This window comes from Furipterus horrens, unplaced genomic scaffold (genome assembly GCF_987537825.1).
Source record: "Furipterus horrens unplaced genomic scaffold, mFurHor1.1.pri manual_scaffold_12, whole genome shotgun sequence".
Classification (NCBI taxonomy): Eukaryota; Metazoa; Chordata; class Mammalia; order Chiroptera; family Furipteridae; genus Furipterus; species Furipterus horrens.
Window position 1 is genome coordinate 55,468,962 of NW_028327182.1, and position 25,303 is coordinate 55,494,264.

The following is a 25,303-nucleotide window of genomic DNA, read 5'->3' on the forward strand; positions in this document are numbered from 1 at the left end:
GGACAAAGGGAACATGTGATAAATTGAGATTTGGTATACCTATGGTTTGGTGAGAGCCCAGAGATCATTTAAGTGACTGTTACTTTTGTATAGTGGAAATGTCAGGATATAACAAGAAAATAAATGTAAAATAGAGTATCCTAGTCCACCATCAGCTATACACCCAGTGCCTCATTCAGCTGAAATCCCAGTGCCAGTTTTCATTGTACTACCCTCTTTCGAAAAACAGGAGTATGGTGAAGAACTAAGTGACAGCAACGATGAAGATTTTGAAATCGAAGATGACTCAGTTCATAAGGGATTTGATCAGCACGAGTTGAATGATTTGGCATGAGATTTGGGACTATCCAAAAAGGCTTCAGAACTCCTAGCATCAAGACTGCATGAGAAAAACTTGCTTGAAAAAGAAGCGAAGGTATCCTACTTTCAATCAAGAGACAGTGCATTTCTGCAGTACTTTCGAAGTGACGGTGTCTTTGTGTATTGCCATAACATACATGGTTTAATGGAGGAATTGGGAATTCCAATCTATAATGGAACTGAACAGCAACTGTTCATTGATAGCTCAAAGCAGAGCTTGAAGTGTGTCCTCCTCCACAATGGCAATTTATTTGGTGCAGTCCCAACTGGCCATTCAGTTTGTTTTTGTGAAGAATATGAAGACATAAAGAGTAATTGATCTGTTGCAATATCACAAGCACAATTGGATCATCTGTGTTGACCTTAAAATGGTCTGCTTCCTTCTTGGTCATCAATGCAGACACACCAAGTATCCCTGTTTTCTGTGTATGTGGGACAGCAGAGCTCATGAGAAGCATTGGGTGGAGTTGAACTGGCCTCCAAGATCTGACCTCAAACCTGGTGATCCAAACATTCTACATGAGCCACTTATTGACAGAAAGAACATTCTATTTCTACCTCTGCACATAAAACTGGGTCTCATGAAGCAGTTAGTTAAAGCTTTGCCAACTGAAGGAGACTGTTTCAAGTATCTCATTTTGGCATTTCCTAGCTTGTCGTTTGAAAAGATAAAATACTTTCCTATGTATGTTTGGTAGCAGAATTTTACTATTTGTACACAAGTTGACTTATAGTAACAATATATAGCCTTTAAATAGATAGAATAACTTTAAACAAACAGTATATTCAGGTAATTTTTCTTTATTTTCCTTTGTATGTCCATTCTGTATGATTTTTAGGACAAAAGGAGGGTATCCTGTACCTTAAAAAGTTGACATGATAGAGAAAAACTGGTGTCATTTTTGGATTCAGATGCAAAAGTTAGTCAAAAACAATTGTCAGATCTAACTCAACGAAAACTGTGTTCCCCAGTGTAATGTCCAGTAAGTTCTTCTGATGCTGAATCTCACCTCACCACATGATAACTCCCACCTTTAACTCAGCAGAGAGAACAGTCATGAGACTAATAACCAAATGCACAAAGCTCAGACCATCACAACTTTCCACCTGAATTTGTGCAAATACATTTGGCAGCAAATCACGACCCCACTAATAGATATAAAGCTACTTATATTATGATTTCCCCAATGACTGTGAACAATCATAGTACTACAGAAATAATGTTTTTACTGCAGAAACAATAATGTGTTTGACTATGCGGTGTTGTCTAAGAACCTGCTGGAATCTTAATAAGTTGATATGTAATTTTTTTAAAAAAACCCAAAATTCTGAATTTGATAAACCATCTGGCCCAACTAATTTTGGATAATGGATTGTGGATTTTTGTTTTTAAAAGCAATGAGCTTAAAGGAAACCAGAAACTTACACTGAAGAGATAAAATAATATAGATAACATGTAAAATTTTACTCATATATTTTAAAATTATACCATTTTTTCTATCTCAGTTTCTGCATCTACTTGAGTTAAGTTATAGATTCAACTTAGAAATTCAGCATTTACCCAATTCAGATAATACATTTTCTGTTATTTTATTAAAATGCCTTGTATACATAAGTAGTTACCTCTCTTAACAACCACATATCTAATAATTTAAGGTTAGTCACTGATCACTAAGTCATAAGCTCCTGAAAGCAGGTGCTGGGATCAGGTCGAGGAGAAATAGCTCAAGAGTAGTTATGGATGTGAATATACTATATTCCTGGTTCAACTACATAGTATTCTTCATATCTCTTGACTAGCCATGAAAAACCAAGAGGCAATTAGCAAAAGAAAACTACTCACTCAGATATTGTAAAAAAATCCATAAGTTCAGATGTTGAAGCCTTGTTCCAATATGTAAACAAAGCATCTAGAAAGTAAACATTTATCTGGTCAGAATCATGCTGCATTTTCTGTACATTATAAGATATACATAAGATGAGATCTTAGAGTATAGTTCTCCAAACCCTGCCCCCTTTCAGAGCTAATCAAAAGCAAACCACAGTGACCAATCTATACTGGATAACATATACAACGATCTTACTCAATTTAAAGAAGGTACATTTGAACATTTGAACTTTAAGTTCTTCATACATCATCTAGTGCTATATAATACATATTTAACTTACATATAATGTGCTCTTAAGCAGACTAGAATGTTCAAAGAATAAAAGTGGGTATAACATTTAGTCAGGCTCTCTCTTTACTTAGTACAGAATCCCTCAGCAGTAGGAAATCTGTTGAAAAATCTTACATGTACATAAGTATTCCCTTCCTGACACACACACATTCACACACACACACACACACATACACTGAAATGGAAGCATGCATACTACACACACTGTTTTGCCCTTTGAGCTTTAATGCAACAATACAGCTTAGCTCTATCTCAATATTTTTCAAGCTGCATAATATTCCACTCATGGATGCACTATAATTTAGTCAGTCCCTTATTGATAGGCGTTTGCTTGTTTTCCCCCTAATCTTTTACTATTATGAATTATGCTTTGACAAACATAACTTCTACATGGGTCTTTGCATACCTGTCCAACTATATCTACAGAATAAATTCTTAGAAGTGAAATAACTATGTCAAATAGCATGTGCATTTAAAATTTTCACAGATATTGCCCAATAGTCCTCCAAACAAGCAGTGTGTGGAAGTGTCTATTTCACCACACAAAGAAAAACTCACACTTGCTCTTCATCAAGAGGACCTAGCATATTTGTAGTTAAGGCAAATCCTACAAATTTATTTACAAGAAGTATGTTCTGTGTATGACCCTTAACCATTTAGCAACACTGTACAAACTCTGTTATCATTTGATAAACAGGTTTCATTCTTATAGTATTTTACATTGATGTTGAGAAACAGGTGAAGAGATTTCTATCAGAGAAAAAGCCATTGATTTTAGGGGCCTGAGACTGAGTGAGAAGGTGGCTATAGAGATGCTAATGGCTTGTAAAGATGAACAGCCATAAACCTCTACTCTATGATGTCAAGAACGGTGACATATAGGAGAAACCAGGGGATATATACCAAGAATCTGTTATGTTTGGGTACTGTGCTAGATGGTCTCATAATGTCACATATAGCATGCCATTGATCTCACCAAAATCAGAGGCAGAGAGTTTCAATTTACAGAGAAGCTAACGAAGGCTCAGGGAAGTTAAATAATTCTCCAAGTTAACAGCCTAAAGAATCATGGTAGGTAGTATAGGGATTTAAATGAAGTACACCTAATTTTAAAAGCCACATTTGGCTCAATAGGCCACTAACAAGGGTGGGTCAGGGAGCTTCCATTTTTCAGGGATTCTGAGTTTAGATTATAAAGGGACAAACTCTGGTTACTTGAGGCTGGTCATCTGGGTATGGTGAGAACCCAGGAAGCCAGATGAATGCTGGTGGGCCTCTCTGGCTCAACTTGCAGACATCTGTAGTCACCCTAGCACACGCTAAATGAATCCAGCCAGCCAATAGCCAGCTGAGAGGTACCAAGATGGCCTTTCCTTGTTCTGAGCTCAGGCTATTGGCTGAAAAGAGGGGGGAGACTGAACTACCTTTTATGAAGAAGGGAGGAGGAACAAGAAGGCACAGAGAGTGAAGGCCTAGTGTGTAGAAGGTGCTTGTTAAATGTGGGATAAAGGAAAAAGTAGCCACAGTCTGGTATCTGTCTGGCAAACTAGGCTGAAGACAACTTCTCCACCACATTCCATGCACAACAATTCATTCTAGGTAGATATTAAGGTTTAAACATGAAAATTTAAATAATATAACCTTTAAAGAAAATACAGGAAAATATCTTCACGATCCTAGGAATAGGTAAAGATTTCTTAAACATGACAAACAAAAAATTATAATTATGAAGGAAAGAAATTAATAAATTCAGGAAATTAAAAAACATTTTTTAAACCCTTTTGAAGAGGTTGTTGCAGTCTTAAAATATGTGCATGACCTTCCGAAGGGCTGCCTTTAAAGGGTAACTTTCACCTGGATATAAAACTTCTGTTATTTGTCTTTAAAAAGCAATCATGTTTTAGATATAGATCATATTTATTATTTGAAACTTAAAATATTTTTTAAAAGAAACTTTTGACAAAGGATCATAATGCTGGCTATAAGTTACTACCATAATGTAAAGTTTAGAATTTCTGACTTAATGAAAAAATTTCAACTTTATAACCCAAATATCAGAAAGTGTTCAGTGCTTTAGCATTTGGTCATCATCATTCAAAGAATATCCTGTTTGTTGATTCTTTTGGTAAATAGGTATTTTAAAGTAAGAGATTGACAGAAGAATAAAATAACCCGATCCTGAAGCACTTTACGGACAGGTATGCTGTTCCTAACATCGGAGTCATAAGGTCAAGCTGTTTTGCTGTTAAAATGGAAGCTCAATATAAAAGAAACACTATTTTCAGGCAGAAATACCTTCCACAGGGTGTTCAACGACCACCTACTGCCTCCAGATACAGGCAGCACAAGCGGTCTTCAGGTTCTCAAAAAATGGCATTTTGTTTTCAAAAGAGAGTTCATCTTCACTCAATTGACCTTAATGAAGCTCATGGTACACTTTCTAATTTGTCACAGGGAAAATAAGACAAGATTTTTGACTAAGAGAAGAAATGTGACATTGTACCATGGCACAATTTCGAGTGATTGGTTACATCACAAAACCAGAGCTGAAAGTGCCCTGTCATTGATGTTTACAAGCTTTATGTGGTACCAATAAAGCACTAATGGTTGTGGTCATTTCTATTAAAAAATGTGGTTGTCAAACCTTTAATCAGAAACTTAGAGACTGCCGGCCAAGACGGAGGCTTAGACGGACACGCTCGGTCTCCCTCTACAACTAGAGAGGAATACAACTACTACAAAACAAAAGATAACTAGAAATTCCAGAAAATAAAACTACACGGAAGCCCAATGTACAAAGTTATAAACCAGCGGCGCTCTTCGGGCAGGTAAGAAGAGCGAAGGTGGGCGGTGCTGTTTGCGGTAGCACCAGGGACAGTGGCAGGGAGAGCAATCCCGGCTGCAGTCGAGCCCCGGCAGCTCGCAACCTCAAAGCTAGGAAAAGCAGGCACCACATAGCCTCGGACAGTGACACCCAGAGGGCGGGAGGACAGATCCTGGTCTCCTAGTGGAATAATGGCAGGAATCCATCTTGGACTCCCGCCCCCACACAAAGCGCCACAGCGCTGCAAAATAGGTTGCGGATCGCCACCGGTTGCTGGGCAGTGACGACAAAGGGCCACAGCGCGGCAAAAAAGGTTGCGGATCGCCGCCGGTTGCTGGGTTGTGACGAGTCCACAGGCACTGCCCCCTATAGCCGGCCCAAGAAAGCAAAATGCAAATCTGTCAAAATGAGGCAGACAACTATAGAAATCCCGGTGGTGGAGCTCACCAGGCAACAGATGAAGAGTCTGACAGATGAACAAATAAGAAACCCTGTCAGAGGCTCAGTTCAGGGCCATTGTTATCAGGTGGCTTACAGAATTAACAAAAGATTTAGAAAAAGACGAGAAAGGATTGAAAAACTCTCTCACTGAAAAGAACAAAACCACATACGAGACAGATGGTGAGGAAATAAAATCCAGAGATCAAATCAACAAACTGGAACATAGAGAAGGAACAGTCAACCAGTGTGGAGAGAGGAAACAGGAAGCAAGGAAAATGAGGAGAGGATCAGAAACCTCTGGGACAGCTACAAGAGACCGAACATAAGAATAATTGGTTTGCCAGAGGGCAAAGATGAAGAACTAGAAATTGAAAAATTAAGTGAAAATATAATAAAGCAGAACTTCCCAAACTTGGGGAAGGAAATAGACTTACAGGTTCAGGAAGCACAGAGAGTTCCAGAAAAACTGGGCCCAGGGAGAACCACTCCAAGATACATAATAATCAAAATGTCAAAAGTTAAAGATAAAGAGAGAATCTTAAAAGCAGCAAGAGAGAAGAAAAGAATCATGTACAAAGGGGTCCCAATTAGACTATCAGCTGACTTCTCAAGGGAGACCCTGCAGGCAAGAAGGGACTGGCAAGAAATATTCAAAGTAATGAAAATCCAAAACCTACAACCACGAATACTCTATCCAGCGAAATTGTCATTCAGAATAGAAGGGCAGAGAAAGTGCTTCCAGGACAAAGTAAAACTGAAGGAGTTCATTAGATCCAAACCACAATTATATGAGATGTTAAAGGGACTGGTTTAGAAAAAGGAGGATCAAAACTATGAACACTAAAATGAAAACTGTATCAAAAAAAAAAACAAACAAAAAACAACAGAAGCTAGGGAAATGAAGCAAAGGCAAACTAAATAGGCAACGAGAGTGGAAAAAGAACTATAGGCATGGGGAGCATATTGGGGGGAGGTCAGCAGGGAGGGGGAAGGAGGAAAGGGAGGGAGATGGTACAGGAATTAAGAAGCATAGCAGGAGGGAATGGAAAAGATAGGAAGAGGCTGAGAAGAACTATATGCACAACCAATGGACATGGACTAAAAGAGTGGGACAACTGGAGGGAGGGGGGCCACCGGGTGGAGGGGAGCAGAGGGAAGGGAAATTGGGACAACTATAACAGTATAATCAATAAAACACATTAAAAAAAAAAAGAAACTTAATCTACTATGGCACTACTATTTCCATTAGGAAATAAAAATAACACACTTTGCTTCCAGTTAAAGCCAGGAATGTTACACACTCTAAATGGAAGAGATACTGAGGTTCCCCAACACTGGATTTTCTAATTCAAGAGATAGACTAATAAAGTTATACAAGTTACCAGTAAGTTTGTTTAGACAAATGAAATTAAAAAAATAATAATCTAAAGCTACTTTATCTGCATCTGCCTCCTTTAGTTAAGATGGTAGGTCTGAGTTTAATAATTTATAAAATAGGCCCATTCACATTTTAGAATTCATTTTCTAGATTATAATAATTAATAAAAATACTTTTCCAAATTAAAACTTTTATTCTAGTTCATTTAGAAAATTAACATGTTTTTAAAACAAGGAAGAAAAGTCCTTTTAAATATTTATAGCCTTTCAACCAATTGCAATAAAAAAAAAAAAAAAGTGAAATGAGGAAAGTAAAGCAGATAGCTTCACTTTTACCTACCATCAGACATGCTTTTTAAGATGTACAGGAAACACATCAGCAGGCTCTTAATCTCAGACTGGTCAAGTTTGTCACAGCGAACCACAGAATTTCCCAAAGTGCCACTTTGTTGGTGCTACAAAAGGAAATACAGGTGGATTTTTTTCCTTCAATAACAAGTAAAACAAAATTAGTTTCACTTTTCTCCCGTGGAAGAAAAGCATTCTTAGAATTGAGTCCAATCGTTCAAATTGGAAAGTATAAATAATTTGTAGGCAAACTATAGGCACACCTTCACCGAATATACACAAGCTGTTCCACAGAAGCTCTGGCTTGTCTCCTGTGCATACTTTCCTAAGGTACAAGCCAAAAGAAATAAACGTTTCAAACTGGGTAACTATTGTTTTAGTTACCAGCTTAATTCTGAAATGTCAAGTAATACCTCATGCAGAAAAGTATGACACAGGAGAACCAACCACAAACTCAGGAAAACATGAATGGTTTAAACAGCAAATGAAGTCTATGGTGCTTCTGAGTACCAATCACAAAAGCCTGGAGCTGAGTTACTGTCATTCAGTTACATAATGAGGCACTACTGGGAGAAAACAATGGGCAGGTGGCCTATAGGGACAGGTAGGGACACCTCAGCACAGCATTGCCAAAGACCCTAAACTGGTGAGGTCATTCCATCACCAGCTTAGCTCAACACTGCAAACATCAGAAAGCTCAGAGTGCAGGGTGAGGGCAGTTTTGCCACTACACAACAGGTTCACATATACAAAGGGTTTTAAAAAAATAGAACAAGAATCTCATCTCATGATAGAAACACAGGAGATTTCAAAATCCTCAAAATTATATTTTCAACTGAGACCCGGGAAATTTTTTGCCAAATGTCAAAGAAGAAAGATCAGTGAAAAATTGTATTTCCTTCAAGGTATTGGAGGGCAATTGAAAAAATGTATAATAAACAGGTTTAATTATTAACATCTGTGAATATTTATATTTAAGGAAGAAATACAGGAACAATTAGTGGCAAAACCATGGTGCAGATGCATCAGTTGGCCCACCCACTTCATCAGAGCCGCTAGAAGAACTCAGCACTTCCTGCGGCGGGAGGGAAGGTGCAGCATGCAATGTTTCCTCTGGCAAAGGTGGAATTGTTAGAAGGGAAAAATCCACAGTGACCCGGTTTTTCCTGGCTGACTGGCAGCTCTCCTCCTCCTCACCAGCACTGTGTATGACACAAGCGGAGTGCCTTCTGAGCAGCTTCTCCCTCTACACATGAAGGCATGTCAGGGTCAAGGAAAAAGTTCAATATGTCATGACACAGACCCACACTGCCATACTCGCACCTCGACAGAACGGCAGTTAAGGATAATCATGTCAATGCCAGCCACAGAAATGCATGATAAAATGACAAACCTGGTACCAAGGAAGGGCGTTTTCCTATTTCCAAGAACTAGGAATACATCCCTAAATTGTTTACCTGTTTATTCGTACATGTGCTTGCCTATACCTTGAAATAAATTAGGACAACAGTGGCCAAGGTGAAACCAACATGTCATGGTTCCAGGTTTAAATCCAAGCTTTATCCATTCCCACAAAAATTCCAAATAGTCTGAGCCTTAGTTATTTCAAGACAAAAGGTTAAATATGAGGAAGATTTGTTGGACTGGGGTAGGGGGTGCAGTGTGAGCAGAATGATTTCAAATTAAGCTTTATCCATGAATCACCTGTCTGCTCAATTAATCTTTTCTGGACCTGGCTCTGGACCCAATACCCATTTGTGTGGATAACTGTGTTATAAATGGTGTTCTCCAGCATAGACTACAGGAATTCTAAATGAGTGCTATTTTTATTTCCCTAATTGTTCAACCTGCCGGAACCAACTACTCAAACTGTAAACACTGCCCTGATCTGGAATTCTGGAAACAAGAAACAGGGGGTTTCAGGGAATAGGGCCCATCCTTAGTGAATACTCTAATTATCTACCCTAGGTTAACTGAGGTTTTTTTGTGTCTTTTTTTGTTTTTTAAGGGCACACAATGAATACTAGAACATGAAGCATGTTTACCTTGGCCTAAATCTATTTGTTAAAAGAAACACAAGTTATATGAAAAGAAATTACCTTATCCAGGGAATTACTTTTCTCACTATTCCTTTCTGGAAGGCTGTTCCCCGAATCTGTGCTTATGAGGGATCCTCTCGAATCAGCATTTCTCACACTGTTGGTGTTTGGAGTTGAAGTTGTATATGGAGAAGCTAAATGGGAATTAAGCCAAGACCAAAGATTAGGTGAGACACAACAAAATAAAGATAATTACTGAACTTTAAAAAAGTTACTTTCATGGCACTTATATTTTCCGTTAGGAATTTGGTTTGAGAGTTGCATTCAATCACCTATAGTGTAGATAAAAATAAACTTTAATCAAAAACATTCAGATGTAGCTACCAATTCACTTATAAGAAACCACTTTGCTAAGACTAAAGGAGCACACACTGTTTCAGAATGGAATAGAGTGAAGACTTAAAAATATTTTTTATAAAATAAATCAACCTACAACTATCAAATCAAAAAATTAAACCATGCAACAAACCCACAGTATTCAAACTGTATGCTAAGGTGCCCTAGAAAACTCAGAGGGGTGTCATAGGATATTTTACATTTTCAAGGAAAACACAATGATACTTGACGTCTTTTGGAAACTAACTGTAGTTTCAACATTAGATTGTGCTACACTCCTTTCTATGATAGCATATCTTTGTGAAGCTGGGTATCTGGTGGTTGCTATGATAAAAAGCAATTACTGGGTGAAAATCAATGTGGAACAAAACGAGAAGGGCCGTGAGCAACCTGATTCCAAATTGGAAAAGCCAATAGGCACACACATTCCATTAGTAAAGAGTTCTGGTTATTAAAAATAAAATACAACTGTTTTTCTTTAAATTTATGCATATTTTTCACGTGCCTACTAAGTTGCTAGAATATAAGTACTTAAGTTATATGGCCCTAAGTACCTAATAAACAGAGCTCTCAGGTGTTACTTTTGGCCTGGGGACTTCATGAAAAAATTACTATGATAATAATGAGGGATGTGAACTGAGTTTGGGAAGCGCTGCAATGAGCTGTTACAAACAGAAAGGAAATCTAACTTGGGCATAAAATTTGTGGCACCTGTGAAAAAAACAGCATCTGAAGGCAGAAATTAGCACCCACCCTGGTACTATGGAATTTTTAATGTAAGAGATTTATTTCCTGCTTAAATAAGATGTACCTAAATCATATAATTAAAAATGATTCTCAGACTTGTACATTCTGTGCTGAACCAAAACACGTTCCTCCAACAAAAGGGCCTGGCTGGTCATGGAGATGGCACGAGGAGACTTTTGGCACTGTGATCTAACAAGCTGTAAGCACAGTCTCCCATACCCAAGCTGAAGATGTCTTTACCTGGCATCTCACAACAGGCTGGTCATTTTCAGGTTTCAGTATGCAAATTAGCTGCCTCAGACTAAGATACTTCTAAAGTAATCCCTTCCCCTACCTAACATTCTGGTTTATTCACTACTATCCCTGAAACCAGTTCAGTGTATTAAAACCAAGAAAAGAAGAGCCAGAAGAATTTGAAAATATAAGTGAAGGATGGAACATGTAAACCATTGGCCACAGGCTGCATTCCCCAGAATACAAACTATGTGATTATCACAAGGAGCAGGTGAAAACGCTATGAAAAAACCTGTGAGCATTTTTCTGTACTCAGAAAAGAAACACATATTATCACCAAATTCTAATTATACTCCTCCTAATAATATTGGACTTCATATTTAATGTAGAACACAGAGCTCAGGACAATGAGGTTTTAGTAAAATTTGATCCTAAATTCTCAGAGTTTTAGGCTCAATTCCAGAAGTATGGTTCCAATCTAAGGCAAACAGATGGAAATGTAATAAATCAAAATCAACATGCTTAGAATTATGTTCCTATATATTGTGTGTGTTTATATTTAATATCCTAGCCTAGTGCATAACTTTAAAAATATTAAACAACATGTAAGTAAAATAAAAAGAAGTGTAGTTCACCTCTGTCTCCTTTATACAGACATCACAATGCAATATACTGTGTAGGTGATAAAAGGAACCCTGAGACTAAGAATGTGTACATTTTAAAATTAATGTACTCTTATTAAAGTATCTGTATCTAGCAAGAAATCAGTTTTAGAAATTTTCATGCACCACATTCCAAAGACATTTTAAAAAACCTGCTGAGGGCACATTCTCAATATGCATGGAAACAGGATTTCTTCTAAGCGGAGATGTAAGGAAAAAGTCTGCTCTTGAAGGATAAGCACTGGGGCTAAAGTTAACTGAAAACTCCTTGATGAATAAAACAAGAGTAAATAAGCAACATTTTCTTTAGCATAGCCACCAGAAAACAACAAGTAAACCCAGCTCACAGGTGGAGCTTTCCTGAAAGACATTCCTAAAAAGGAACAAGGATCTAAGCCTTTAAAGATGTGGGAAAACATAGATAAAGCCTGGGTATAAATATCTGTTGTGGTGAAGTCCTATGAAAAGTGGATTCAGGTCTGGAAATGCAAGAAAGAGTGAAAAGACATTAAATCAGTTCAAGTACTTTTATAACTTCATCACGAACACAGAGTATTGAGGGTCATTTATGCCATTCGAGACATGCTGAATGGTTCATCTTTACATTCTCAATGTACCACAAATCCTACCAAGGTTAATGGGGAATTGGAGAAAAAAGCCAGAACCAAAACATCATCTCATTCTATTGGGTTAGCCAAAAAGTTCATTTTGTCTGTAAGATGGTTCCAGTAGCATGAAGTTATCTTTAACTTTATTGGAAACAATTTTCTTAGATTGTATTGTGACAGCTGTCATAGCAGCATTAAAAACAAAACGTCAAAATTGGTGAATTTTTGTGTAGTCATTTTAATACTGAAGATGGAAGAAAATAAGCAACATTTTTGGTATAGTATGCTTTATTATTTTAATAAAGGTAAAAATGCAACTGAAACGCAAAAAAGACTTGTGCAGTGTGTACGGAGAAGGTGCTGTTACTGACCAAACGTGTCAAGTGGTTTGCCATGTTTCAAGCTGGAGTTTTTTTGCTGGATGATGCTCCACAGTTGGGTAGATGAGCTGAAGTTGATAATGACCAAATTGAGATATTAATTGAGAAAAATCTATTTTATACCATGTGGGAGATAGCTCACATTTTCAAAATATCTGAATCAATAAAGTTATTAGTGAAAGTGAAAAGTGTGTCTTTTATTTTATGGAAAAAACATATAGACTTTTTGGCCAACCCAATAGTATGATCATTTCCACAGTCTTGAATCCTACAGAGTACTGGTCAGGGAGATAATATTTCAACACGTTCCTAGGCCCTGGGACTCAGTATACCACAAAGCATGAATAATGCTAAAGAGTTGCACTTATTATAATGGCAGTCAAATATTACCACTGAGTGTTTACCATGCCAAGCATTGCACACATCATATTAGCTCTTTATCCCTCACTGTGACTTTGTTTTGGAGGTATAATCACATGTTGAAGAGGAAAGAAATCCTATTCATGGCAATTAGTAAATGGTGGAGCCTGGATCCAAAGCCATATCTGATTTAAAGCCATTGCTGTGAACCACTACAGACAGGACCCTCTGAAGAGAGCCTCTACTCTAATCTGACATCAGTGGCTGGACACATGGGCAGAGCAAGACAAAGAAGACAGGGCAAAGGTCCCAGGAGAATGGCCAATGAAAACACTGTGCGCCAGGCTCTGCTCTGAGCACTGTGTATGAATTAATTCATTTAATCTTTCTGACATCAAATTAAGTAGGTATAACTATGAAAAATATATATGAACATAAGTAATACTAAGGATTAGTATTGGTATTATAGGACAAATTCAGGCATTAATATGACATTTTCGGTTTTATATTCTGCCCAGTTTTATCACTTACATGAAATATCATGTTAACAACAAGAAAAGTAAGGACATAAACTCATCACAAACAACAGTCCTGCAAATTTATCAGCTAAAAGGACTGCCCTTTATTTTGGCCTGAGAGCTAGTCCCATTATTGGGCTATGTAAGCACTAGCCACGGCAAGATATTTCACTTATTCCAAGTGTTATATAAGAGGAAAAGATAAAGACAGAATAAAAAAGTTTCTGTGACAATTCTGTGAAGACTTTTTTTGTATCATTTTCTTTATGAAGGAGTTGGCACAGGGGCTCACTCAGGATATTAATAACTATATCAGGCATTTTCTTTTGGAACAACTACTCCATTTGGATCTTGATTTATGCCATCTGCTTTCCTCCTCATAGAGGCTGCTCTTGCTTTATTTCAGATATAAAAAAATATTCCAGGAAAGAAGATTTTAGAAAACCAATTTAGGATTACATTCTAGCCATAAACCAGCATCCCTGTCAGGAATTACCGTCACATTTCATCTCAATTGTTAACACTGCAAATATATCCTACCGTGCCCCTCATGCACACCTGAGAAGATATTCCTTCTCTCAAAGCATAAGCACTCCAATGTATAGATTGAAATGATAAATTAATTTAAGCATTAACAAAAAGTCAACAGTATAAATACGGGATTAAGTGTACTATATTCAGAATTCATAGGAATCTGGGAGTCTTTATTTCAGTGTGGAGTTAAGGGGTTTTGGTCAATAACTATCAAAACCAGGAAAACAATAGTCAAAGCAGAAACTCAGACTTCAAAGTTCTAATTTGAATGCTACAAACTACTAGATTAGAGACACTTTCAGAATTAAACTAGAGACAAAAAGATAAGAGCCCCGAGCATTACCAATGCCAGAAATAGCGCCAAAGAGATCTTTGTGCAGGCTGTTATCCAGCGTGTTTCCAGACTTCTGGGGTGTCACCAATGGATTTACAGCTGGCAAAGTAAGCAATTCCTCCTTCACAGTCTGCCAAAGGGGAGAAAGAGAAGAAACAATCAAATATGATTTAAAAAGAGTCATCAACTGATCTTGGAAGTGTGAGGGCAAGTGTTAGAACAAGACAGAACAGCCTGACAAGTTAAATGTGCCTGAGAGGGAGAAGCAGCCACAGGATATGAGAGGGAGGAAGGTGGCAGGTGGATCAGAAAAAGAGCAAGGAGAAGGGAGCACAGAATATTTAAAGTGGGGAGAGGGTGTGGCAACTCTCCCTTTCCAGGGCTCTAATGTCCAACATTGTTTTAAATTATTTTGGTATTTTTTTCCTTCAGAAAAAGCCTTGTGTGCTCTAACTGGAACACTGGTTCTTCTCTCATGTAGGAAATCCTGCCGAATGAGCAACAGTGATACATAAGAGCAGCAGTGAAAAATTTCTGCAAGTTTGGAGCTTCATGCAGACTTCTCATCAGTGGAGAAACTATGTTAATTTTGAAGTGATGCCGCAAAAGAGATTTAACTTGGTGCAAGCCAAGGGAAGACCTATGTTCCTTTTTCTCAGTACTGAAGCAGTACAGAGCATAACATTATGCCCTGAATTACTAATTCTGATTAGAAAAGGCTAAGAGAATACACATGTGAAACACAATGTTGTATAGGGTGAGATTAGTTTGGTGCAGTTCATTTCAGGACAGTGAAAGTTTATGCCCTTTGGAACTAAAAAGATAGTCTATAAATATGGCTCATCTCAGTGTATTACTATTTAGATATATTTGGAGGCAGACAGTAAAATATGGAACAATGCATCACTGTTTGGGGAAAAGGGACAGAAAGATGAAAAGAAACTCCCCAAGGTACACTAGATGACAAAGTGGCAAGATTAACAACTGAGCTGGTTCATGGATCCAGAATGAAAGGGAAAAGGAAATTGCTTAACTGGTAACATCCTTCCAAATTAACAGCAGGTGGTCTCTTAATTAAAAAGTTTTGAGATCATTTCTGGTATCATCCTTCAGTCAACTTAATTTCCAAAATATTTAAAAATGATGGCATGAAGATAGTATAAATTAAGGTGGTCAGTTCTTGAAGGTGGGGCCTGTGTCACTCACTTTGGCTCTCTGACATCCAGCTTGATCTTCTATTTTTACAGAGAGACTTTCATCCAAAGAGGTGGTTTTTCCAAGACTATGTTGTATGTTACAATGAGAACTGGGTTAAGGATTTGTAGACTATACAAAGAAGATCCTGATGTTTTACAAGATACTGGAACATTAGAAAACCATGATTTTTATAATGATTTTTAACAGGAGTTGAAGGTTTACTGATTGACCTCATCTTAGCCAGAAATATAATCTACTAAGTACTGTGCATTATTGTTTTAGTGGAGAGAGAGAGAAAGAGAGAGAAAAGAGGTATGTACTAGGTTAAATAGTGTCTCCCCAAATTCATATCCATTCAGAACCTCAGAATGTGATCTCGTTTGGAAATAGGGTCTTTGCAGATATAATTAAGATGTAAGATGAGATGAGGTCACCTTGGATTATGGTGGGGCCTAAATCCAATCAATTACTGGCGTCTTTATAAGAATAGGAGAGGACAACAGACACCAGACACAGACACACAAAGGAGAAGGCCACGTGACGATGAAGGCCAAGACCAGAATGATGTAGCCACAAGCCAAAGAAGACAAGGATCTCAGGCAACCACCAGAAGCTAGGAGAGAGGCAGGGAACAGACTCTTCACCCACAGCCTCCAGAAGGAACCAACACTGTAGACATATTGAGAGAATAAATTTCTGTTGTTTTGGCCACCCAGTTTGTGGTATTTTGTTAGGACAGCCCCAGGAAACAGATACAGGCTGTATACATGTGAATATGCTTACGTACACTGCCAGGGTTCACAGGGAAGGGTGACACATCTCTCACATTGATCCGCTGGACATTTTCAATCAGCAGACCAAACAGAGGCAGGTAGAGAGTGGCTATCCTTGCTTGATGGCTCTGAAACACAGGCACACATTTTAAGTTTATCCTAGGTTCTGAGAATTTAATGATGAACTAAGCCGGCACTAGCCATCTCCTGTATTTGGATACTTTCTATAAAGACTGCTATTAGAGTTTACTGCATAAACAAAGAAAAGTCTTAATGCTGTCACCACTAATTTTCTAATTGTTAGTTTCTTTATATTACTTAAAATAAAGGACATTTATCACACCGTATTGCCTTGTACAGGAACTACTCACTCTTGAAGCATATCTGTCGTCAAAAGAATGTTTTATCAGCAGATTCTTGAGCACAATGATAGCGATCAGTCGCACCTCCCTGAACTCCTGGAGAGCGGTCCCCATCTCCCTCAGTAACAGTCCCACCAAGAAGTGGTTTCTGCAGAACTCATCTGTTAATGAGTAGTCAAGTTGGAGATCTGAAACAAGGATAGAAACTACTTTAGTTAAAGAGAATGTACTGCTCTTTGATAAAATAACCCACCCCCTCCCCGTAACAAATGATTAGACTAGGCTTCCAATGGGAAAAGTTTGATTATCTAAAATATAGCTCTACTTCTTAACAATGGAGCTCTTAATGAAAACACATTTTAAATACAAATAATTGCAGTGGATGTCAAAGCATATCACATCCTGTATAATTAAGTTAGTGAACAGTTTTAGTACCAATTTTTAGAATACAAAACATGTTACATTGTTACAGAAACAGGGGTGTTCCAAAAAAACCCCAGAGTTTGCAGCTGGGGGATGGGGAGAAGGAAGCAGCTTTTCAGAATGCCTCCACATGCCTGAGGCCGGTGGCTAGTGTCTTTTTTATGCAAAATGGCTTTAATGCATCCAAAGCCTCAGGTAGATGGGAGGAGTCTTGAACCAGGGGATGGTATGGAGAAAGCACACAGAACCTGTGTGAGGTTCTGTGAATGGTCAGAACTGGTTACCGCACCCACTGCATCAGAGGACGTAGTCAGGTATTTGAAAATAAGCGGCAGACATTTTAGCCAGGCTGATGGTGCGAATTTGACTAAGGCTGAGGCTGACTGTGCAGATTTGACTGAGGCAGAGGCTGAGGCTGACTATGTGAATTTAACTGCGACTGACGATGCAGTTTTAAGGAAGGGACATACCTTGCTGCTTTGAAAAGGAACAGACTGACCATGTGGATTACAAAAGGACTAACTATGCAGTTTACAAGGAGGCTGAGAATCCATGAGGTTCTGGATTAAAAGCTGGTGGACCCCATAACACAGACGAGGTCTCCCCAATCAGGATTGAATGATTGGCAGCTACTGGTAAAGCTGAACTGTGTTTGGAAAGTAGGGAAAGGGTTTCTCTGACTTTTCTAAAACTAGCCTGGTTTGGTAGGGGGGAGGCAAGGATATGTGTTTATGGGTGTTTTAAAGAACATAAGACTTAACAACAGAAATCCGCAAATAACTAAATCTATATAACTGTTAAATAAACTATTCTTTTTCTTTTCACTAAACTCTGGTATTGAGAGTTATAATTTTGGCGGCGGGCAATCGGGCCCCTAACTAAAGAGCCCGCGGGTTTGTTTTCAACTGGAGCAGCCCAGGGGTTCTGTAACAACATTACAAATGTAATTTTGCTATTGAAATGAAATTTAAAAAGTTATCATACTAATTGACAGTATTATAGACAAGTGGTCTATGGATAACAAACATGTAATTAAAGGAAGAATAAATATACATGGTCTATTGAAATGTTCTTTACTAAGTGAGTTCATTTACCCATTACTAGGTCATTAATGCCTATATATGCCCGTTAAAATCCAACATGTTTAAAATTAACAAGTTAGCATATAATCTATTTATTTTGTTGTCACTGAATAAAAAACTAAATGTTGATTTTAAAACTTATAATCTTAATACTTCTGTACCTCTAAAAGCCAATAAAAAACAAATATAAACTATAATGAAAAGGGGCAAAACACCACCCCAAATTAGTAAACCATCATTAAGCTAAATGACAAAACTAAAAGCTCTTCTGGAAAAGAGATAGAAGCAAATGTGAAATCTACTGAGAGAAGGCAAATAAAAACAGCTAAACATCACTCGGAAGGTGAAATACACCTTTTCAGTAAACTGCAGCCAGGATTTTAATTTTTACACTGAATCCATTATTAGAGGAAAATCTATAGATACCTCATTTGACTTTGATTTCTTATGAGTACTCCTAAACCTATCCAAAACACTGACCCAAGTCCCATGAAACTGTTACCATCAGCACTTAGCTAATTATTGATGGGAAAGGGGAACAAAGGTACTTAGACATTGAGCTTAATAAAATAGGGAGCATAAACCTGCTTGCCTAGCCAGGAAGCTACAGCTTTACACCCAAAGGGATTATAGCATTGCTGAACCAAGGAAATTAACACTCTTCCTTTTCCCACTTTGGTACTCGATTGTTATGGGGTGCTGGGGGAGGTGCTTGGCCATAGAAACCTGTCAATCTAACTAGGGGGTGTGGACCCATCCAAAGGCTGCTAAACCTTGGGAAATTGACTGGTCATTTGGAAAAAGCACCTGGTCAGTCTTAAACCCAAACTAATATAATTCCAGTGAAACAAAGAACCTCCCTCTTGCTCTCTCTGTTGCTTGTGACCCGCACATGCCACATGCATTTGAATGTCCTTTCTCCATAGCCATGTGGCCCTAGCAGCCATGTGATCCATGTCTGTGCAGGCTCTACATGCAGGCTCCAGGAGAGAGCCTGAATACCACAGCACAGCAACAGACTGCAGATGGAAACGCATTAAGCTACCCAGATGCTGAAATGTACTTTAATACGGAGCAGAAATTCTGGGCACTGGCCTTCATCCTGGCTGTACTGAAGACAAGACTGGACTTTTTCCATGGCAAGACAAACAGATACGGGACATTGGGAGGCCAGAGGGGAATCCCCTTAATTTTATATCATCAGTAAAGTTTACGGCGCCTCATCCTCCCATGTGGGTCTCAGGAAATTCTTTTCCTTGTGACACCACAAGAACTCGTTTTCCATTGATAACAAAACCTTTTAGCAGCAGCAAGGAAAAGATTATTTATCTTTCTAGAATAATAGTGTCTACTCTTTACATTAAGTCCAGTTTATCCAAATGACAGTTCATAGCTTGAATTCACGTAAACCCCTTAGAATAAAACTATTGATGGATTTAACTGCTTGCATTTGTGAGTGCATGTGCACATGTGGGGGGTTGGGGGGGAAGCGAAAAGGGAGAAAGGAAAAAATGATAAAAAATACTTGTTCCTATCAATATAAGGTAAATTACCATTAAGTGACCCACACCCATCTGCCTGGGGCAGCCCCTCTTGTCACCAAATACCTAGCATTCTACTTAGAGTTTGTGCCAGACTGCTGGGCACCTTAAGGATTTCCACTTTCCTTAATTCTGCAGGATAAGCAACTGGGCCCTGCTGGGTCAGAGCGGAAGACAGGCATTAGCACATATTCACTGCCCAACCACTGGGTATAAAGAGCTATCCTCAGCACCCTGACAGATGAAAAGAAAAGACAGTCACAGTTCCCAAGTAAAGGGGGACTGGTAACAAACTGTGAAGTGAGGGTGTGACAAGGTTTGAAGTGCTGGGTGGAGAGCAATTCATTCTAGTTGGGGTACTGGGAGAAGGTGAGGAGGGGACCTGGCAGGCACCATGTAGGAGGTTCTGAGTGACTGGCTGGGGAGGAAAATGAGGATACCCCCAGGAAGGCGGCTATTTGAGGTTGAGGTGTGTCAGGGTAGGCATGTCATGTTTGAGGACCTCGGAGTAGCAGGTGTTTCTGAGTTGTGGGGAAGAGTGGGGAGTGCGACCAGACAGCTGGGCCATGGTTGGATCAGGGAATGCTGAGAAGCTGGCTATTCCCTTGGCTCAGAATGTTTTCCCCCAGATGTGTGCACAGCTCAACCCCTTACTTTCTTCAGATTACCATTTTCTGGTCACCCTATCTCAAACATCATGTCATTTCACATCCCCTTTCCTTGCTTTGTTTTTCTGTCCTTAGCAACTATTACTCTAACATTCTATAATTTCCCTTAGGTAAAACAGCCAAAGATTATCATTCTTGTGCAGATGAAAAAGGTGTTCTATGGAAAGTAACCTCACAGGGTGATCTGATCATAAATTCCTAACTGGGCAGGTCATGGTGGGTAGTGATGCCCCAGGCATATAACTTTTTCAGTAAAAGATTTATCTTTGCCTTAAGCGAGACTTGTCTACTGCTTTTGTGCATTTGGGTTACATTCCTTAGAAATAAGGGTAACTATCCTCAAGAAAGCACATATTCTTGTTAACTATCTTGTAACTTCACCCCTACCTTGCTTTCTTCCACCTTCATGTAATCATGAAGGAAGCTGCTGACTGCCATTCTAAGAAGTGTTTGAGATCTTGCTTCCTGGCAACTGTTATCAGTTTGGCTCAGATAAAATCTTACAAAAGTACTTCACAGGTTTGTACATTTTTATGTGGACACTTGTCCACGATTCTATCCTGAGGCTAGACATAGTTGGTGCTGGGTAAATATTTGTTGAATGCATGAATACCAATTCCAGGATCACAATCCCTCTCCTATTCCTTAAAAATCAGTCTGAGTCTGTCTTGGAGGAAGATATTTATGTCTCTGAATGAATGCCTTTGTATATTTCTCCCTGAACTTCAGAGTAAGTTGATTTAGGGTTATTAATAGTTTGGTGGCGTCCTTCCACTTCTTTTTCTCTCCTTTAGCATAAACAATCCGTAGCACATACAAGGCACTAAACCTCGTACTTGACAGACCTGGCAGACTACTTTGATAGACCCAGTAAAATAAAGAAATTACTGTGAGCTAAACTTAAACGGGGAAGTTAATAAAGACTTAGCATGCAAACATAAAAAGCATGTGAAAAGCCAGTTGCTAGTGATGTAGGTTACTGCCACCACTATGGACAAGGGTTATGAAAATGGTGGAATAATAAATTTTTAGAGTGAGGCAGGGTTTTTTGTTTGTTTTATTTCTTAAAGAAACATCCTAGAGGACCCATGAGCAAAAAAGCAAGATGCCTCCCTGGGATGTTATTGCAATGTCGTAGCTATAGTGAGAACACATTCGCTGGTTTACCATGAGTTTAAAAGCTGACCAAAGTGTATGAGAAATGCCTGGATGAATAGCATACGAAAGCATTTCAGCAATCACTTGCATTCTTTTTCTTTAAAAGGAGGAAAATGCAATAAAGCAAGTATCGTACCTCACATCTACCTATAGGAGTTTCATTTGACTCCACAGTTAGTGAAAGAAAAGCTAATTTATGAGAAAAAAGAAAAAGTGAAACAAATAAAAATAAACTCTAGTAAGTAAAATGGATTTCCACTGTTTTAAGCAAAGAAATAGTTCAATGAAAAAGAGTCACATCAACATGATCTGTAGCATGGTAAGTTTGCTGAAAAGTAAGTTCCCACAGAGCATCTTATGAATATTTTTTAACATGGAAATTTAACTAGAAGACATTAATCCATCAATGAAAAAAACAAACAAAAATTTAATGTCATGTTGGAATCAATTCTCTCATCTTACTAAAAATAAATGACTTAGTGAAAAGACTAAGTAAATATATGCAAAAGTAAGATTACCTTGGTATCTTTGAATCCTGCCTTTTCCAAATGGCATTGGTAAATTCAATGGAATATAATGTTCATGATTGCATACCACACGGAGAAATTCAAACTTGTATTCAAAAAGGGTCTGCAGGAAGAAAATGTTGAGTCATAAGTTAAATACCTCACTGGATATTTTATACAGCATCCTAAAAACCTGTAAGAAATGAGAGACCCAGTCTTTAGCTTCTTGACCTTCTTAGAACTACATATTCTGTGCAATTTTAGACTTTAAAATGACTGCATGGATTTGTTTGAAAATTGAGAGCACATTTCATTAAAAAATGTTTTCCACAGACTTTTAGAGCATTTATTATTTATGCTCCTCCTACTTCAATAAACTATTTCAGGCAGCTTATAATTATAGACACAGACTGAATACAATAAAAAAATGAGTAAGAGAAAGGGCACAGTTACTTCTATTACCTTGCTAAATAAACTATGACTCCCAACACATACACTTGTAGTATTGCAGTTGAGAAGTCATTTCAGGTGTTTATGAGAAAATCAAATAGATATGTTAATTTCACATTCGGGATTCCTGTGTCCCTAACATCTCCATATTAATGCAAGTAAATACTAGTTGGTATCTCCAAGAGAGGGGAGTGAGTAGTACCCTGGAACTGAAAGAAAACCCTGATGTGAACCAAGAAAAATGGATGGGTTTCTGGTAGTGAATCAGTGAGCAAATAAGAACAGCGTGTATGTAACACACACAAACATTACCTTTGGATCTCCAGGAGCAAAGCAGCTGATGTAGTTGTTGATCTGCTTAAAGACAAAGCCCCGGTCCATGAAGGTGAAACATCTCTGTGGACAACACAACCCACATAATTAAGTATTTAGGCCCAAACTTTTTGGAAAGTTGGGTTCTAATTAGTCTTTATTGTTAATAAGTTTATCCTCTAGCATACAAACATGCCATTGACATTGACCCAGCAACTAACTACAGACTACTACATACTAGTTACTCTGCTAGATAGGACACTTCAGTCACTTAGTCAACACCATATGGCCTGGAGATCCCACCTTGATGAAGACAGCAAGGCTATGATTTGCATTCTTAGATGCCTCTGGGTTATCTCGAAACTTCTGAGTGATGTGCGGCATCAGCATATTCACAACAGTTTCCACTGCATGATGATAGGATGCGGGAAATCTCTGGTTTCTCAACACCTAAAAAGAATTGAGAGCCAGCCTTCATTACTCTTTAAGATGCAACCCTTTCGGGGAAAATATCTCATCCATGAATCTATTTAAAAAACTCAGCAGTCTAAGCTTATTTATCTGAATTAGATAAGTGAATTCCTTCCTCTCTTAAAGTACTGTACAAGTATTCTAATACTTAAATGAGTGCTGTGGATTAGACCTGAGATTTCAAACTTCAGTACAATAACGATCACCCTAGAGAAGTTTATAAAAATGTGGAGACGTGCCTGTAGTCACAGAGATGCTAATCAGGAGCTGCATTTTTACTGAGTGTTTTTGGTGATTCTAGTGCCTGCATCTCTCAGAGATTCCTTTAGAAAACACCACCTCAGTTTTAAGCTTCAAGTATTCAAACTGAAAATATACATATTGGTGATTGTACGTTACCAGTTGAAACTGCTTAGAAGCATTCCTCTTCAAATTAATTTTATATAGTAATTTTTCTTCAATAGGAATGCTTAGCTAAGAAATTATATTCAGACCACTCAATAATTAGCTACCACTTACTGTATATCTTTTACATGTCAGGAACTGTATTAGATATTTCTATGTACTTTTTCATTAAATTATTATAAAATACCTTATGAGTCTAACCCTTATTTTACTGAGGGTCACAGAGGTTAAGTAAATGTATCTTCAGTCACACACATCAACAGAGACTCAAATCCAGATCTACCATGAGTCCGAGGCCTGTGCTCTTTCTGTTCTGTGATATCTGTTGCCCCATCCCTACCAGAAATAAATGAAACAATTTAATAAGGCCTGAAATGTGACTAGGACTGAAATAGAGGCTCCATCCATTTATCTATTCATGTATGTAATTCTAACAGCTGCAACAGATAAGGAAAATTCTCATTTTACAGATAAGGAAACAGAAGCTCAGAGAAATTCCGTAACCAAGTATTAAATTATCTTTAATATCCCTACTTCCCTTTTCCTCTTAATGGTGGAACCCTCAGGTTTTATAGAAGCACACAGCTGTCCAGCTGGAGACTACATTTCCCAGCCTAATTTGTTGCTAGATAAGGGCCATGTGACTGAGTTCTGGCTGATGAGCTGTAAAAGGAAATGTCCTGTGCATCTTCCAGCCATACCTATAAAAGGAGCAGCTTGACTTCTAAGTTCTCTTTACCACTACCTGGAATGTGTTGGGGTGGTGAGCCAGTTTCTCAACCATGTGGATAAAGATGACACCTGAGCTGTAAAATCAAATAGAAGGAGCCTGAGTCCCTGAATGACCTTGGGGGAGAAGTTCCCCCACTTTCTGAGCTGACTACTGGCTCATAATTTTCCAAAAGAGACAGATAAACCTTCTATCTTATTTAAGGCACTATTATTTTGGCTTGCTTTGGAACAACCAAAACAGTATCACAATATGAAACAAATAGTATTCTGTAAAACTAGAACTGGAACCCAGGTATTTTTGATAGGAAAGCATACTTTATGTTTATGTTTTAAATACCAAAACCTATAATAAAATTTTGAAATACTAGCTTTATAAGTCTTAATTCTCAAGCCAATAACAATAAAATCTTTATAAATTTATATACACTCAAGAATTCAGTGAGGTAAGGATCAAGTAATAAGAATTTAAAGTTCACTTACTTTCAAAAACAATATAGTAAAATCTAAAATTATAAAAGGATTTTGTTACATGCATGCAACCAATAACTCAATACCTAGGTAAGGCCAACTCTAACCACCAGACATAACTGCCAGCTACACAAGATAGCCAGTTCTGAAAAACAGGTCTCCCAAGAAATGCCGGTGGCCTTTAGCATGTGGCTGAGTCAATGGCTGCTAAAACTATGCAAAGTGGATGGAGAACTCTATAATGAATGGAAGGGGTGGAACACCGTGTAAATCTATTAGTCCAGTTTATGCGATCAAAAACTAAAGTTCTATGGCACACCAAAAAAAATATTTTTTTGCCAATCTGACAAAAAAAATAGGTATAATTTTGATTCATTCACACTGGAAGGCTATTGTTGTGTTGGCTGTTGTCA

The 25,303-nt window shown here is 38.1% G+C and overlaps 1 protein-coding gene across 17 annotated transcripts in view; it reads right to left on the minus strand.

The window, feature by feature from the left end:
• DOCK9 (dedicator of cytokinesis 9) overlaps nucleotides 1-25,303 on the minus strand; it is a 360,039-nt gene that overhangs the window by 71,438 nt on the left and 263,298 nt on the right. For all 17 annotated transcript variants that reach the window (XM_090258025.1, XM_090258022.1, XM_090258018.1 and 14 more), the window contains exons 28-36: nucleotides 23,118-23,264; nucleotides 22,815-22,898; nucleotides 22,065-22,176; nucleotides 16,684-16,862; nucleotides 16,327-16,440; nucleotides 14,352-14,472; nucleotides 9,630-9,763; nucleotides 7,523-7,637; nucleotides 2,204-2,270 (exon numbers count right to left, since the gene is read on the minus strand). In XM_090258025.1, the coding sequence (XP_090114151.1) occupies nucleotides 2,204-2,270; nucleotides 7,523-7,637; nucleotides 9,630-9,763; nucleotides 14,352-14,472; nucleotides 16,327-16,440; nucleotides 16,684-16,862; nucleotides 22,065-22,176; nucleotides 22,815-22,898; nucleotides 23,118-23,264 (1,073 nt within the window). The remainder of the gene's footprint in view (nucleotides 1-2,203; nucleotides 2,271-7,522; nucleotides 7,638-9,629; nucleotides 9,764-14,351; nucleotides 14,473-16,326; nucleotides 16,441-16,683; nucleotides 16,863-22,064; nucleotides 22,177-22,814; nucleotides 22,899-23,117; nucleotides 23,265-25,303) is intronic.